The following is a 19,101-nucleotide window of genomic DNA, read 5'->3' as shown; positions in this document are numbered from 1 at the left end:
TAAGAATCTTAAGAGTATTTAATTTAAAAAATATGCAATAAAGTGAGAATTTCCAATACTTTTCAATTCACTTTATGTCACTTAGAACTTTTCGCTCTGAAAAATAAGTCGAAAAAAATATATTTTTCAGTGCGAAAAGGTTCTAAGTGCCATTTTTTGCATTTTATGTATAATATTCATAAAGTTCTAAGTGATTTTAAAACAATGTTTAATGATCAATTTACAGTATTTATTTCATATGCAATACTTTCTACATTTTGAAACTAAGAATATTATACATAAAATGCAAAAAATGGCACTTAGAACCTTTTCGCACTGAAAAATATATTTTTTTCGACTTATTTTTCAGAGCGAAAAGTTCTAAGTGACATAAAGTGAATTGAAAAGTATTGGAAATTCTCACTTTATTGCATATTTTTTAAATTAAATACTCTTAAGATTCTTAATATGAGTATTTTTTAAATATATTTGGAAATATTGTTACTTAGAACCATTTTGCTTTAAACAGATAGCATAAAAATACTGTATTGATATTATTTAATAGTGCTGAAAAGTTCAAATTGACAATTTATCTTATTCTATTCTAAATACTTTTTTTGCAATTGTTTGTAATCAAATGTCCCAAAACACTGAATGGATTTTTTTTATATTGTACTGTTTTACATAAACAACAACGAGATACACTCTGACGAAAGTATAGTATAGTGTAGATGTTGTGTGTGTTTCCAACAATCAGTAACATGTAAAAAAAGGTGAATTGTATCAACGAACTTGATTGAACCTTATTTTTTTCATTCCTTCTTGAAACACATATTGGAATTTTATGCTGATTTTTCTATCATGTTGCTATATTCTATCATATTTGTTATATTGATTAATACTTTGGCAGATTTTGGACTTATTTTGTAGGCAGTCATGTCCATTAAACAACGAACGTTATGGGAAAGTAATTTACAACTTTATATTTTTAATGATTTACAATAATAAGTATTAGCATGGTGTTGAACGTTGTATTATAAATAACACACCTAGTATTTTTAGAAGGGGCATTGCAACTTAGATAGGTAACTGAACTGTTATAAGGCAATAATTAGCAAATTATCAAAATATCATAATCTGCACAAATTGACATCATTCAGTTGTTTGATTACATCTCATCAGAATTGTAACCTTCTGATTTACATCCACTGGAACCGATACAAAGCAAATCACATCACACCAGAATAGAAACTAACTGATGAGCATCCATTAGCAGAGTTACCAACCGAATCACATCACACCAAAATAGTTACCTACTGATTCACAATTACCCAGATCAGTTACCAACCGAATCACATCACACCAGAATGGTAACCTATTGCTTAACATTTCAGTTACCCGCCAAATCACATCACACCAGAATTGTTACATATGGATTCTCGTTTCGCAAACACAGTAAGCAACCCAATCACATCACACCAGAATGGTTACCTTCTGATTCACATTTCACCATCTCAGTTACCAACCGAATCACATCACACCAGAATGGTTACCTACGGATTCTCATTTTACCAACACAGTAAGCAACCAAATCACATCACACCAGAATGGTTACCTAAGGATTCAAATTTCACAATCTCAGTTACTAACCAAATCACATCACACCAGAATGGTTACCTACGGATTCTCATTTCACCAACACAGTAAGCAACCAAATTACATCACACCAGAATGGTTACCTACTGATTCACATTTCACCATCTCAGTTACCAATAGAATCACATCACACCAGAATGGTTACCTACGGATTCTAATTTCACCAACACAGTAAGCAACCAAATCACATCACACAAAAATGGTTACCTACTGATTCACATTTCACCATCTCATTTACCAACCGAATCACATCACACCAGAATGGTAACCTACTGATTCACATTTCACCATCTCAGTTACAAACCAAATCACATCACACCAGAATGGTTACCTATAGATTCTCATTTCACCAACACAGTAAGCAACCTAATCACATCACACCAGAATGGTAACCTAATGATTCACATTTCACCATCTTAGTTACCAACCTAATCACATCACACCAGAATGGTTACCTAAGGATTCACATTTCACCAACACAGTAAGAAACTTAATCACATCACACCAGAATGGTAACCTACTGATTCACATTTCACCATCTCATGTACCAACTGAATCACATCACATTAGAATGGTTACCTACTGATTCTCATTTCACAAATACAGAAAGCAACCAAATCACATCACACCAGAATGGTTATATACTAGTGATCAACAATTCACCATCTCAGTTACCAATAAAATCATATATCACTAGAATGGTAACAAACCATATCACAATTCACCAGCATGGTAATCTTCGAAGTTACATCATAGCAGCAGAGTTATGAGCACAGTTACCTACAAATTCACATCTTTCAAGAAAAGTTATTAATGTATTGACCAACTTATTCACATCTCACCTCAGTTACAAATTAGTGTTTGTGAATACCACAATAACAACTAATTTACATTCATGTTTGTTAATATTTATTTTATTGAGAAATGTTAATAAATATGTTTCAATTTCTATGCAAACAACTAACTAGGTTCTCCGTAATTCTGAACACGTTTTTCACGAGAGAGCAAAATAGAAATATATAAAGGTATCTGACATTAACACAACTTAACATTCTAAACACAACGCACTTTAATGAGTTTATTCTTTGTGGTTTTGTAACAAAATAAATTGTTTTACATTCAGAACTAGGAAGAGGGTAAAACAATGATCACATCTCCTTGAAATTCATTCCAAATTCAACTAGCTTTTATGCAATTAAGGTTTCAATTTTTCAATTAGCTTTATAGTTTTAAGTACAGACAGGTATGTATAAAGCATAATTTGAAATAGCCATAAAATCCTTATATTAATGTTGTCAAAAAGTTTATCAAATATGTTATACAACACAAAATAATTAAGGAAAATAAAAAAATACCCAAAATTTACTGCGAAAAAGGTCTCAGTGCATAATTTTATCAATATTTTTTCTTATTTTTTCATCAATTACATAATAGTATCTATTCAGGAGGTTTTTCAACAACCTGAATGCGAAAGAGCTCTAAGTAGCACTTCACTGCAAATAGAGCCTTTTCGCACTAAAAACATAATTAAATTTCACTTAGAGCTTTAGGACAAATTTCAATTTTACTTTTTATTTGATTGCCTGGAACTTAGATATTTTAATACATGATGGGCACGGATGTTGCGATGCAAAATATACAAAAAAGTCATTTTGTGAAAAAATGTCACTTAGAGCTGTTTCGCTTTCACCCCTCGATATAGAGAAAACTGCCCCACCCCCTGGCGGCCATGTTTTTCAAATGATCACGACCATTTTCAAACTCGTCCGAGATATCCACAAAACCAATGTTTTTCCCAAATTTCATGATGATTAGGCAAAAAATGTGACTTCTAGAGTGTTCACAAGCTTTTTTACTATATAAATATAAGGAAAAAGACCCCCCCCCTGGCAGTCATGTTTTTTTTTACGATCCGAACCATTTTAAAACTCAACCATGGTATCAAGGAAACAAATGTTATGACCAAATTTCATGAAGATTGGGCAAAAAATGTGTCTCCTAGACTGTTCACATGTTTTCACTATATACAATTACATATACAGAAAACTGCCCTGCATGGCGGCCATGTTTTTCCACCGATCATGACCATTTTCGAACTCGTCTGAGATATCTATAAAATCGATGTTTAGACAAAATTTCATGATGATTAGGCAAAACATGTGACTTCTCGAGTGACTTCTGGCGGTCATGTTATTTTACCGATCCAAACCATTTTCAAACTCAACCGTTGTATCCAGAAAACAAATGTTCTGACCAAATTTTATGAAGATTGGACCAAAAATGTTCTAGAGTGTTCACATGTTTTCACTAAATACATATAGAGAAAACTGCCCCGCCCCCTGGCTGCCATGTTTTTTCACCGATCTGGACCATTTTCGGACTCGTCCGAGATACTAATGAAACCAATGTTTTGACCAAGTTTCATGATGATTGGGCAAAAATTGTGACTTCTAGAGTGTTCACAAGGTTTCTCTATAGCCAAATAAGGAATACTGCCCCGCCCCCTGGTGGCCATGTTTTTCAACGGACCGGAACCATTTTTAAACTCAACTAACATATTATTAAGACAAACATTTTGACAAAATTACAAGAAGATTTGGCATCAAATGTGACTTCTACAGTGTTAACAAGGTTGTTGTTTTTTTTGACCGAGTGACCTAGTTTTTGACGCAGCATGACCCAGTTTCGAACTCGGTCAAGGTATCATTGAGACAAAGTTTCATGCAGATCGGACAATAAATGTGGCCTCTTGAGTGTTCACAAGGCAAAATGTTGACGACCAACGACGCACGCACGACGGACAAAGGGCGATCACAAAAGCTCACCATGAGCATGTTGTGCTCAGGTGAGCTAAAAAAAACAATAGCACCGCATAACGGGTGCCATGCTCGGCTGAGAAATTGTTTTTTGTTTTTTTAGAGGTAACAGTGACCTTGACCTTTGACCTAGTGACCCAAAATGGGTGTGGAGTGTAGAACTCATCAAGGTGCATCTACATATGAAGTTTCAAAATTGTAGGTGGAAGCACTTTGATTTTGGAGGCAATGTTAAGGTTTTTGTTAAAGTTTTATATTAGAGGTCACAGTGACCTTGACCTTTGACCCAGTGACCCAAAAATGGGTGTGGCATGTAGAACTCATCAAGGTGCAACTACATATGAAGTTTCAAAGTTGTAGGTGGAAGCACTTTGATTTTAGAGCCTATGTTAAAGTTTGATATTAGAGGTCACAGTGACCTTGACCTTTGACCTAGTGACCCAAAAATGGGTGTGGTGTGTAGAACTTATCAAGGTGCATCTACATATGAAGTTTCAAAGTTGTAGGTGGAAGCACTTTGGTTTTAGAGCCAATGTTAAGGTTTTAGCACGACGCCTACGGCGAACGTCGGACGAGCTGGCTACGACAATAGCTCGGGTTTTCTCTGAAAAAAGCCTCACTAAAAACACCTAAGGTACTGACTGGTTAATATTTATTATACTTTGACATTTCATTCAAATTTAAAATTAGTCAGATTTAAACAGTCGAAACGTGATTAGCGTTTATTTTGAATTATTATTTGCTCTTTATCTAGACTTGCTGCTTATTCCTTTGTAGGATCACAAAATTAAATCCCCCCACTAAGAAAATTCAAAGCAAGTTTAAATAACACTTTTCACTTTCTTACTGATATAACTAGAAAGATAGCGGCATTTTAAAATTAAAACAAATTAATAAAGATGATACAGTTGCAAAAAATACATGTTTTGGCGCTGATGTGTTGCCATTTTAATTTTCACATGATTACCCCCTTTGAGAGTACTAGTGTTTTAAATTGCTGTTTACAATTACTTGTAATGCATAAAATATGTATTTAAACAAGAGCACCACATAACTGGTGCCACGCTCGGCTGCGAAAGCTTGTCAGAATTTTATTTTTTTAGAGGTTACAGTGACCTTGACCTTTGACCTAGTGACCCAACAAGAGATGTGTTCGTCAGAAACACAATGCCCCCTACTGCGCCACTTTGAAATAAAATTTCTATTTATCATTTGGCAGGTATAGAAATCATCTCCCTTTAAAGCTCCAATCCAACCCGGAGGGGAGGGTCTGTAGACAGTGAAAAATGACCAAGTCAGACATAACTGACAACCAAGACCTGTGGTTTATCAAAGAGATCATAGCCAGAGTTCATCATGTATCTATGGGCATAAGTCCACAGGTATGTAATGAACAATACTATTAACAACTAAGTACATGAAAGAAATGATAATTATATCATTTAAAAGAACCTTTGACAAATCAATCATTTGAGTTATAAATAATCAAAATAATAAATCTGTACAGTAACTGTGAAAAGAACATCAATTCTTGGTAAGGAAATATATAATATGAGATTTATAATTATATAAATTACTTCCCTTGAAAATAATTGTCTCCAACAAATCTCTATTTTTAGTAGCAAATAATTATAAGCCACTACCCTGACTGTAGATTCACCACTCAAAATGTGCAGCTCCATGAGATACACATGCATGCCGAATACATAAAGTGGCTATAATCAATATTGAATAATTATCTCCCTTTAAAGCTTATTACTTCCCTTAAATCTGTATTTTTTACTGTAGACCTTGAAGGATGACCTTGAGTGACGTTGACCTTTTACCACAATGTGTTTGTCAGAAACACAATGCCGCCTGCTGCGCCGCTTTGATTTATTTAACAACAATATATACGTGGGCAGGTGCGATAACTATGTCAATTTCAAGCTTATTACTTCCCTTGACTTTGTTTTTTCGACCCTAGACCTTCAAGGATGATGTTCACCTTGAAATTTTACCACTCAAAATGTGCAGCTCCATGAGATACACATGCATGCCAAATATCAAGTTGCTATCTTCAATATTTAAAAAGTTATGGCCAATGTTAAGGTTTTAGCACGACGGCAGGCGGACGGTGGACAACGAGCTGGCTATGACAATAGCTCGGGTTTTCTCCGAAAACAGCCGAGCTAAAAATCACACAGCTGTCGTCATTTAACTGAAATTTTTACCTTTTTTTCCTAGAATGGGTTTAAATTAAGATGTCCTTTAATTGATTTTGTAATTGTTAAACATGATGAACATAAATAATAAAAATAAACTCTATAAAAGGTCAGACCTAATGACAGGTAAGATTTTTTGTCTTCCGTATACATGGGTTGAAATACTAACATTTAATTTTGAAATTTCAGTTGTTTGGTTTTGTGACACAAGGCTCTGCAACATACCAATTCAGATTTAGGTATTTGCGAAGGACCAAACTTGCTTTGCTGAGAAAAACAAAAACTTCTCTGTTCCCCAATATAGTTAACAAAATCACATGGAAAAGCAAGTTCCTTAATGAATAATGTTGCGTTGTACAAAACTGCCCATAAACATGTGACATTAAGATTAGCTATTCCTGGAATTAGTTTAAATGTCAAGTTTAACATTAAGATCATCATCATTATTTATTGTTAAAGATAATAAATTGAATCACATTTTACCTGATCATTAAATTTCTGCAACGCATCAATTACATCACTTTCACTGCCGTTTCTTAAAGTATGGATTGTAGCAGAATTCATTTTTAAAATCTAGTTAGAAGTTTTCCTCATTTCTCATTTGCTTCATTCATCAATTACCGACAGTTCCTGACAAAATTATAATATTCAAAATATGTTGCTTACTTAAAACTATTCAGTTAATTGTCAAATTTCCAACTTCTAACAGATTATCTGAATATCTCTGGATCTTTTATAGTCGGAGCGACAATATATTATTAAATTAATATAGAATATAATAGAAGAATATAAAAACTGTCACACTGTCATTCAAATTTAGCAGACAATACGAACAACTTTTGACTGAATATCATTAAAGCTTTCGTACTGTGTATGAGTAAGTAAGTACACAATCCATAAAAACAAAATGAGACTGAAATTCTGATTGGATAAACCGACTGATATTGACCAATCAAAATTAATTTATGTGATTTCATGAAGGATTGGCAGACATAGCATTGGTAACGTTCATATAACATTTAAACAATAAAATATGAATAGGTTTTGCTTATTTTGCTATTATGTATTCTTTTTAACGTAAAATCTCAACAATTGCAAGATAATCATGTTTTGCTTTACAAATGCTCAATAGGATGTCATTTTCAATGTGCAACATATTTTCGCGTCTGTCTGTACTTTAGTTGCAATAATCCAGGGGTTTTTTCCCACTTTTTGGGAAGATAGCCCATGGCTTTGGAATTGGGAATTTTATCGGCATTTTCATGAAATTGGGAAAATTAATTCATTAGCCTTTTTTTCCACACGAAAAGTCCACTACATGTAATTAGGGAAATACTAAATTTGATATAACACTTTATTATCATAAAAATTATAAGAACAAAATCATAAAGTACTTTGTTAGATGTAATTGAATTAAAATTGAGATAAAGTACGCATAAGACACTTCATTCTAAAAAAAATAAAAAATAAAAAAAATTAATTTTTATATTTTTTTTTGGAAATTGGGAATTTTTTGCCACATTTTGGGAAAAAAGTGTACTTTTTGGAATTGGGAACATAGCCGAATTTCGGCTATAAAATCGGGCCAAAAAAACCCTGTAATCCAACTCCCAGCTATTGACCATCCTGGTCGCTGGGAGTTGCAACTGGTTATGGGATTTTCCTTGTCAATTCCCCCGCCCAAAATCTGGGTGGTACTTTAATCGGTAATAGTAGCAGCATAAACTAGTTTCTGGCATGAATAAACACAAACAGATCATATATTTATCACTAATGCGCAAATTAGCTAATACAACTTACGTGATGTGGTGTGCTCGCAGGGTGCTGGAGGTTTTGGTAAATGACAAGTTCGGTAAATTGGATTTAAATAGTAAAAGCCGTGGAGGTTTCGGTAAATTGTTTTTTTATAGAGGTGGTATACCTACAATGAGGTGTTAATGACACCTATTAATTATTGGCTTACAATTACATCAGGGGCATATATTTGCAAACTGTGGATTAATTTTGAGTTGAGTAATTAATGCCTTGCCTACGGTAAAGAATTAAGGGGCATGAATGAGCTACCTCTGAACTTTTAAAAATGAATTCTTTTAGGAAATTGTAGGTACATGTACCAAACCAAAAAAATGTAGATTGAATTTAAAATGCAACTCTATTGAAAGTAAATGTACGATTTAAATAACTTGATACTATTTTTTTTAATAATTAATGCTTTTATTTAAATAACATTATAGTAATAATAAATGATGATTTTTTAATAGTAATAATAAATGATGATTTACGACGGAATCTATTGTAAGATCTTCAATTAAGTTTAATGCTATTAAAAAAAGGTTGTTGTAAAATATTGTAGACATTATTTATTTAAAAAAACATAACAAACAAAAACCATGAACAAATATGAAATAATTGGGTTGATATTGATTTCAGTGTAAATATAAAGCACAATAGTATTTTAGACCACCGAAAAGCACTCAATTTTTCAATATATATATATATACATAATTACATGAGGTAGTTTGCCAACATAATGAATATGTTGACCAGCTCTTGCCACGTGGAGGCCACCTCTTGTAAGAGCCAAATGTTGAATTTCATATTACATATTACAATACACCATCAGCGGCCGAGCTTCAAATTAAAGGTCAAATTCCAAATGCGCTTTATATATAACAATGTTTTATTATTTCTTAATTTAATATTTCTTAATATTATTAACAAACATATTACATATAATACGTGTACGTAATTTATAACTAGAAATGGCGCGGCAGAGGCCGACGCGTATCCCCACACCGAATGTTTGACCTAGGTGTGCCCCAGGGTTGGTAATGGGGCCATGCATAGCTGAGATTGACCGTATTGTCATAAGAGAAGTTCATCATCAATTAGAAGTGAATTGGTGTAGAAATGAAGAAGTTATAGTAAAAGGCAATTTTGGGTGGGTGTGACATATGTGGGCAGGGCGCCCCAGGGTTGGTAATTGTGCGATGCATAGTTGAGATTGACCGTATTGTCATAAGAGAAGTTCAGTATCAATTTGAAGTGAATCGGTGTAGAAATGAAGAAATTATAGTAAAAGGCAATTTTGGGCGGGTGTGGTCTATGTGGGCGGGGCCCCAGGGTTGGTAATGGGGCCATGCATAGCTGAGATTGACCGTATTGTCATAAGAGAAGTTCATCATCTATTAGAAGTGAATTGGTGTAGAAATGAAGAAGTTATAGTAAAAGGCAATTTTGGGTGGGTGTGACATATGTGGGCAGGGCGCCCCAGGGTTGGTAATTGTGCGATGCATAGTTGAGATTGACCGTATTGTCATAAGAGAAGTTCAGTATCAATTTGAAGTGAATCGGTGTAGAAATGAAGAAATTATAGTAAAAGGCAATTTTGGGCGGGTGTGGTCTATGTGGGCGGGGCCCCAGGGTTGGTAATGGGGCCATGCATAGTTGAGATTGACCATATTGTCATAAGAGAGGTTCAGTATCAATTTGAAGTGAATCGGTGTAGAAATGAAGAAATTATAGTAAAAGGCAATTTTGGGTGGGTGTGGTCTATGTGGGCGGGGCGCCCCAGGGTTGGTAATGGGGCCATGCATAGTTGAGATTGACTGTATTGTCATAAGAGAAGTTCAATATCAATTTGAAGTGAATCGGTGTAGAAATGAAGAAATTATAGTAAAGGCAATTTTGGGTGGGTGTGGTCTATGTGGGCGGGGCCCCAGGGTTGGTTATAGGGCCATGCATAGTTGAGATTGACCCTAATGTCATAAGAGAAGTTCAGTATCAATTTGAAGTGAATCCGTGTAGAAATGAAAAAATTATAGTAAATGGAGTTTTTTGGTGGGTGTGGCCTATGTGGGCGGGCGCCCCAGGGTTGGGATTGGGGCCATGCATAGTTGAGATTGACCCTAATGTCATAACAAAAGTTCAGTATCAATTTGAAGTGAATCCGTGTAGAAATGAAAAAATTATAGTAAATGGTAATTTTTGGTGGGTGTGGCCTAGGTGGGCGGGGTGCCCCAGGGTTGGGAATGGGGCCATGCATTGTTGAGATTGACCGTATTGTCATAAGAGAGGTCCAGTATCAATTTGAAGTGAATCGATGTAGAAATAAAGAAGTAAATGTAAAATAACCTAAAAAAATGAGTGATAATTTCTGACGCGGCCCCACCCCAACCGCTATAACTTTTGACCCAGGGGTCAGATCAAAATTCCAAATAGTGCAGGGTCGCACATATGCTCATAGCTACCATGTGTGTAAGTTTCAAGGTTCTAGTGCTTTTAGTGTAGGAGGAGATAGTGGCCAGGACGGACGGACAGACAGACAGACAGACAGACGGACGGACGGACGGATGGATGGACGGCGGAGATAACCACAATATCCCCACCTTTTTTTCAAAAAGCGTGGGGATAATAAGAAATATAATGATATGCGTTATGTTTTATAATTTTGTTAAGTGCGCGTGCCATTAAATGTTGATTTAAGCGAAGAGATGTGAACTAAATTACACATAATTAAAAACTGATAAAAATGACATCTAACATAACGCCAGCAGACCCGAATGAATACACTGTCTATTAGCAACCTGCTGTGGTGATCCCTATCTTATCAGCTCAATACACAGGCACCTGGCTACTGCCTGAACAAGTCTGTTGAATAAAAAAATACTAACTGATTAACTGTGTAATCCGTTTTATTTACCATATATTATAAATAAGACACATTCAAAACATGGATACAATATGTATAGGACATAAACATCCTTTGATGTCACCACCAGATAATTTTTTATAAACATGATTAAAGAAGGAAAATGTTTGTTTTTTCACAGTTTGAAAGTTACTGGTCGTGTACGTATAAAATCAGCCACCAGTGTTAAAGCATGTTCAGATTATTTTTAGAAAAATCAACTTGATAACATACCCTACTCTTAATATTTAACAAATTATTAAGGCATATAAATGTAAACTTTTGTATTAAAAAGTGTGTGTGAATGTCAGAGTTTATTTACAGGTCTTCACGACTACCTTATGTGCTGACCTGCTGGTAAGAAAAAGAAGCGAAAATTTTATTCATATGCGGAACAAAAATATTGGATTAAATTATTATTATTTTTATCTGATACACTTTAATTAAGGTTTTTCCAACTAATTGTATTAAAACATATAGTAAATTAAGTAAAAACAAAAAAATCATGACCTAAAGATAAACTTTTAATATATAAATTACCTTCCTTGATTAGAATATTAATAGGTTGCAAGCCTGGAAATTTAATATTAACACTTTGCAAACATCTCTAGATTCATAACATCAACTCCGTACATTTTAATCAGATAATTTAATTAGTGCAAAACAACTAAATTAGTGTACACGCTTACCGACTAAAGGTGCGATAATCCCTATTTATACCAATTTACCGAAACCTCCGCGGCATTTACTATATAATTCCAATTTACCAAACTTGTCATTTACCAGAACCTCCATAACTTGTGCTCGCATAATAATAGTAATCCAAAGTTTCATACATGTCAACGGTTCATGAAAATGTGTAAGTTTTTGCAATTGAAAAGCCAAGTATTCTGAAAATTCCGAATTCGAAAATACTCTTTTGATTATATCCGGAATCCACTGCGAGATAGATCTCGTGTCTAAAGGCCAAAAAAAAAAAGGTCCGTTTCCAGTCGCCCGACCATGTCTCCCGAATCGGCGCCGACCGTCAACTTTTTATTGGGGTCGCCAAAAAAAAAAAATTGTTCATTTTCGTTCATATTATAAGTAATATCAAGCAAACAAAGCATATATACAAATGTATTTCTTATAATAAGCTTTAGTAGCTTTCCATTTTAGTACCCCCCCCCCCCCCCAAAAAATAAAAAAACAAAGAAATCCCTACCTACCGACCCTGGTTTTTTTTCCCAAGGAGACCAGAAACAGACCTCTTTTTTTTTGGCCTAATCAACCAATCATAATACAACGACTTTCTACAGAACTTTCGTAAGATAGATCGAATCGTCAATTCAAAACTTCGATTTTCATTTTGATTATGTTTCTCGCTCACCTGAGCACAACGTGCTCATGGTGAGCTTTTGTGATCGCTTTTTGTCCGTCGTCCGTTGTGCGGCGTCAACATTTGCCTTGTTAATTCTCTAGAGGCCACATTTATTGTCCAATCTTCATGAAAATTGGTCAGAAAATTGGTTTCAATAATATCTTGGATGAGTTTGAAAATAGTTACGTTTGCTTGAAAAACATGGCTGCCAAGGAGCGGGGCATTTTTCCTTATATGGCTGTATTAAAATCTTGTTAACACTTTAGAGGCCACATTTATTGTCTGATCTTGATAAAACTTAATCAGAAGATTCATCCCAATAATATCTTGGATGAGTTCCAAAATGATGCCGGTTGGTTGAAAAACATGGCCGCCAGGGGGCGGGGCATTTTTCCCTATATAGCTATAGTAAAACCTTGTTAACACTCTAGAGGCCACATTTATTTTCCGATCTTCATGACTTGCTTAGAAGATTTGTCCCACTGATATCTTGGATGAGTTCAAAAATGGTAACCTTTGCTTGAAAAACATTGCTGCGAAGGGGCGGGGCATTTTTCCTTATATGGCTATAGTAAAATCTTGTTAAGACTCTAGAGGCCACATTTAATGTCCAATCTTCATGAAAGTTGGTCAGAAGATTCATCCCAATAATATCTTGAACGAGTTCGAAAATGATGCCGGTTGGTTGAAAAACATGGCCGCCAGGGGGTGGGGCATTTTTCCTCATATGGCTATAGTAAAACCTTGTTAACACTCTAGAGGCCACATTTATTGTCCAATCTTGATGAAATATGGTCAGAAGATTTGTCTTAATGATATCTTGGATGAGTTCGAAAATGGTAAAGTTTGCTGGAAAAACATGGCCGCCAAGGGGCGGGGCATTTTTCCTCATATGGCTATATATAAGGCGATAGTAAAATCTTGTTAACACTCTAGAGGCCACATTTATAGTCCGATCTTCAAGTTCATGAAACTCGGTCAGAAGATTCGTCCCAATAATATCTTGGATGATCCGGTGAGTTCAAAAATGATGCTGGTTGGTTGAAAAACATGGCCACCACGGGGGCGGGGCTATTTTCCTTATATGGCTATAGTAAAACCTTGTTAACACTGTAGAGGTCACATTTATTTTCCAACCATCATGAAACTTGGTCAGAAGATTTGTCCCATTGATATCTTGGAGGAGTTCGAAAATGGTTTTGGTTGCTTTAAAAACATGGCCACCAGGGGCGGGGCATTTTTCCTTATATGGCTATATATGACTGTAGTAAAACCTTGTTAACACTCTAGAGGCCACATTAATTGTCCAATCTTCATGAAATTTGGACTGAAGATTAGTCTGAATGATATCTTGGTTGAGTTTGAACATAATTATGTTTGCTTGAACAAAATGGCTTCCAAGGGGCGGAGCATTTTTCCTTATATGGCTATAGTAAAATCTTGTTAACACTCTAGTCTAGAGGCCACATTTTACTGTCCGATCTTCATGAAACTTGGTCAGAAGATTCATCCGGATAATATCTTGGACGAGTTAAAAAATGATGCTGGTTGGTTGAAAAACATGGCTGCCAGGGGGCGGGGCATTTTTCCTTATATGGCTATAGTAAAACCTTGTTAACACTCTAGAGGCCACATTTATTTTCCGATCTTTGTGAAACTTGGTCAGAAGATTTATCCCAATATTATCTTGTTATCTCAGTTGAGCGACTTTGGGCCTTTCAGGCCCTCTTGTTTTATAAACTTTTTTGTTTTGAGCATTTATCCACAAACAACAGACAAATTGATATCAATTGTTACAGGTATTCTGTTTGTTACGCTGTTTTAGGTTGATTAATTCGAATTCATTGACAAACTTGAGACTTTTATATTTTTATGTCCCCCACTATAGTAGTGGGGGACATATTGTTTTTGCCCTGTCTGTCTGTCTGTTGGTCTGTCTGTTGGTCTGTTGGTCTGTTTGCGCCAACTTTAACATTTTGCAATAACGTTTGCTATATTGAAGATAGCAACTTCATATTTGGCATGCATGTGTATCTCATGAAGCTGCACATTTTGAGTGGTGAAAGGTCAAGGTCAAGGTCATCCTTCAAGGTCAGAGGTCAAATATATGTGGCCAAAATCGCTCATTTTATGAATACTTTTGCAATATTGAAGATAGCAACTTGATATTTGGCATGCATGTGTATCTCATGGAGCTGCACATTTTGAGTGGTGAAAGGTCAAGGTCAAGGTCATCCTTCAAGGTCAGAGGTCAAATATATGTGGCCCAAATCGCTTATTTTATGAATACTTTTGCAATATTGAAGATAGCAACTTGATATTTGGCATGCATGTGTATCTCATGGAGCTGCACATTTTGAGAGGTGAAAGGTCAAGGTCATCTTCACAAGGTCAAGGTCATCCTACAATGTCAAACATCATATAGGGGGACATAGTGTTTCACAAACACATCTTGTTTTACATTGAATTTGGTTTGCTCAAGAAGAAATATGAGCTGTACGTATGTACAACTATACCCATAACAGCTCAGAGCATTCAAAAAGAACTAGTCTGTAATTTTGAGACCAACAGCGTAAACTTTGCAAATTATCTTGATCTGCAAGTTTCAATATTTCAACTCTCAGCTATTGACCCCGGCTTCTGGATTGCTGGGAGTTGCAACTGATATAGGCTTTTTTCTCTCAAATTGGCCACGTGGAATACAGGCTGCTCTAAAACTAGTAATAATAGTAGTTCCTCTTGAATGCTCTGAGCTTTTATGGGTACAAACAGGTATGTACAAACAGGTATACAGCTCATCGTTCTTCCTGATTGAACTGAATTCAATGTCAAAATAATAAGTCTCAAGTTTGTCTATAAATTCGGTTTCAACCAACCTAAAACAGCGTAACTAACACAATACCTGTTACCATTGATATCAATTTGCGTGTTGTTTGTGGAATATCACTTCAGTATTTGTTCCCATCCCTATTTTTCATGGACCCTTGATATTTTATGTCTGCTGAAAATGAAAAATAATATTTCTTTAACCGCTACCTTAAAAAAAAAAACTTGAATTAAACTCCTTTTCCAGCACTATATACTATAATATTTTTAGCTCGGCTGTTTTTCGAGAAAACCTGAGCTTTTGTTATAGCCAGCACGTCGTCCGCCGTAGGCGTCGTGCTAAAACCTTAACATTGGCCTTAACTTTTTAAATATTGAAGATACCAACTTGATATTTGGCATGCATGTGTATCTCTTGGAGCTGCACATTTTGAGTGGTAAAATTTCAAGGTGAACATTTTCCTTCATGGTCTAGGGTCGAAAAAACAAAGTCAAGGGAAGTAATAAGCTTTAAATGGACATAGTTATCTGACCTGCCCATGTATATATTTTTTTTAAATAAACCAAAGCGGCGCAGTAGGCGGCATTGTGTTTTTGACAAACACATTGTGGTAAAAAGTCAAGGTCATCCTTTACGGTCTACGGTAAAAAATACAGATTTAAGAGAAGTAATAAGCTTTAAAGGGAGATAATTATTCAATATTGAACATAGCCACTTTATATATTTGGCATGAATGTGTATCTCATGGAGCTGCTCATTTTGAGTGGTGAATCTACAGTCACGGTAGTGGCTTTTAATTATTTGCTACTAAAAATAGAGATTTGTTACAGACACTTATTTTCAAGGGAAGTAATTAATATAATTATAAATCTCATATTATATTTATCCTTACCAAGAATTGAAGTTCTTTTCACAGTTACTGTACAGATTTATTATTTAGATTATTTATAACCCAAATGATTGATTTGTCAAAGTTTTTTTTTAATGATATAATTATCATTTCTTTGATGATCATTACATACCTGTGGACTTATGTCCATAGATACATGATGAACTCTAGCTATGATCTCTTTTAAACCACAGGCCTTGGTTGTCAGTGATGTCTGACATGGTCATAATTGACTGTGAGACCCCCCCCGTTGGATTGGGCAAAATATAAGGGAAGTAATAACCTTTAAAGGGAGATGATTTCTATACCTGCCAAAAGAGATATATATATATAAATAAATATAAAATTAAATATAAAATTTTATTTCAATGCGGCGCAGTATTGTGTTTCTGACAAGCACATCTCTTGTTGAGTCACTAGGTCAAAGGTCAAGGTCACTGTGACCTCTAAAAAAAAATATTCTGACAAGCTTTCGCAGTCGAGCGTGGTACCCGTTATGCGGTGCTCTTGTTAATTTCCTAGTTCACATTTTTCATGTCGTATTTCAGATCACTGATGCACATCTGACAAGATTGCCATGAGTAGAGGGCGTCGCCACATGATTCAGTTGGATGACTCGACTAGTCGGTCTATGTACAGCAACGAGCCAACATACAGTCAGGAAATGGAACAAGATGAGGAGGATGGTAAGCTGCAGGACAAACATTCTGGTTGGTTCCCTGCTTATTCATTAAGTGGACAGGCACAGAAGTCAAATGTATAAATTGCCAAAACAACATTGAATAACAAATAAAATTAGAAACAAACAACAGCAGCTGTTTGATAGATTGTCGAACAAATTTGTAACAATGTTCTAACAGTGTTCCAGAAAGGATTTGAAAAGGGCTGTTTCCTTTGAAGGGCACTTTATAAAGATAAATCACATTATCCCTCTGGCATATTTTCAGTAAAGCATTTGTTATATTTTTATATTATATTGCATGTTACATGTTTTTTATACCAAAAAAATGTGATAAATAAGCTAATTGAAACTTCAAATAGAATTCTTAGTATAATAAAATAGGGGGCATTGGGTAGGGGGGGGGGGGGCTCTGAAGAGGCATAGTGGGACCTTCCTGGGGCACTGTACAAGTAGACAAATATTTAGTTCTCTGCCTCTTATTTTTGTCTTAGGATTTTAATTACTGGAAAATGTTCTTTGCAGCCATTTTTAGCTCACCTGAGCACAACGTACTCATGGTGAGCTTTTGTGATCGCCTTCTGTCTTTCGTGCGTTGTGCGTTGTGCGGCGTCAACATTTGCCTTGTTAACTCTATAGAGGCTACATTTTTTGTCCAATCTTCATGAAATTTAGTCAGAAGGTTGGTCTCAATAATATCTTAGATGAGTTCGAAAATGGGTACATTTGCTTGAAAAACATGGCTGCCAAGAGGCGGGGCATTTTTCCTTATATGGCTTTAGTAAAATCTTGTTAACACTTAAGAGGCCACATTTATTTTCCGATCTTCATGAAACTTGGTCAGAAGATTTGTCTCAATTATATCTTGGATGAGTTTGAAAATGGTAACATTTGCTTGAAAAACATGGCTGCCAAGGGAAGGGGCATTTTAACTTATATGGCTATAGTAAAATCTTGTTAACACTCTAGAGGCCACATTTATTGTCCAATCTTCATATAACTTGGTTGGAAGATTCATCCCAATAATATCTTGGAGGAGTCAAGAAATGATTTCCTTTGGTTGAAAAACATGGCCCCCAGGGTGTGGGGCATTTTTCCTTATATGGCTATAGTAAAACCTTGTTAACAAACTTAACACTATAGAGGCCACATTTATTGTCCAATCTTCATGAAATATGGTCAGAAGATTTGTCTTCTTGATATCATGGATGAGTGCGAAAATGGTTACGTTTGCTTGAAAAAAAAGGCTGCAAAGGGGCAGGGCATTTTTCCTTAAATGTCTATTATAAAATCTTGTTAACACTCTAGAGACCACATTTTTCGTCTAATCTTCATGAAACTCGGTCAGAAGATTTATCCCAATAATATCTTGGACAAGAAAAAAAATGATGCTGGTTGGTTGAAAAACATGGCCACCTTGGGGGCGGGGCATTTTTCCTTATGTGGCTATAGTAAAACTTTGTTAACACTCTAAGAGGTCACATTTATTTTCCGATCATCATGAAACTTTGTCAGAAGACTTGTCCCAATGATACCTTGGATGAGTTTGAAAATGGTTTTGGTTGCTTTAAAGACATGGCCACAGTGCTTTCCACAGGCAATTTAACGGTCCCTCAGCGGGGCGCTTGAATTTCGAAAGCAGGGTACGCTGGGCGCCTGAAATTTTCCGATCAGTGTATTGTGACAGTTATTGCAGCTTAAGATCAAAGCGATATCGACTTCGCAAAAAAAAATTTAAGCCAATTTACGATCCTTTGTCGCTTTACCCAACTAAAGCTCGCCTAAAGGTTGAGCGTCGCTGTACTAGAAAGTCAATATTGGCCAATGAGAGCGCACGCTTTGTATGAGCGACAGCAGTAGGAAGGCAGTTAAATCATGCAGACAACTCGTGACGTACATGTAATTGCCACAGAAATCTTAGCCAGTCTTTTAGAAGACTGATGATGGCAACCAGCCGTAATCCTCGTGGACAACGTGAATTTCATGCATAATTCTGTCAAA

General features: G+C 35.5%; 2 protein-coding genes across 5 annotated transcripts in view; one reads left to right on the top strand and one right to left on the bottom strand.

Annotated features, from left to right (window-relative positions):
- Positions 1-7,521, bottom strand: part of LOC127869687 (synembryn-A-like) — a 42,745-nt gene extending 35,224 nt beyond the window's left edge. Inside the window, exon 1 of the mRNA XM_052412348.1 lies at positions 7,139-7,521. Coding sequence (XP_052268308.1) covers positions 7,139-7,219 — 81 coding nt within the window. The 5' untranslated portion in view covers positions 7,220-7,521. The remainder of the gene's footprint in view (positions 1-7,138) is intronic.
- A 53-nt stretch (positions 7,522-7,574) lies between these two features.
- The window catches only part of LOC127869606 (formin-binding protein 4-like), a 61,332-nt gene continuing 49,805 nt past the window's right edge, over positions 7,575-19,101 (top strand). The window contains exons 1-2 of one of the 4 annotated variants that reach the window (XM_052412285.1): positions 7,575-7,656; positions 16,970-17,107. In XM_052412285.1, coding sequence (XP_052268245.1) covers positions 16,999-17,107 — 109 coding nt within the window. In that variant the 5' untranslated portion in view covers positions 7,575-7,656; positions 16,970-16,998. Of the gene's footprint in view, positions 7,657-11,671; positions 11,703-16,969; positions 17,132-19,101 lie in introns of those variants that run through there. The other 3 variants (XM_052412271.1, XM_052412264.1, XM_052412277.1) reach the window with 3 other exon arrangements.

Source organism: Dreissena polymorpha, chromosome 1, assembly GCF_020536995.1.
Source record: "Dreissena polymorpha isolate Duluth1 chromosome 1, UMN_Dpol_1.0, whole genome shotgun sequence".
Taxonomy (NCBI): Eukaryota; Metazoa; Mollusca; class Bivalvia; order Myida; family Dreissenidae; genus Dreissena; species Dreissena polymorpha.
The sequence above is the reverse complement of the archived record's forward strand: the minus strand, read 5'-3'. Positions and strand labels throughout refer to the sequence as shown.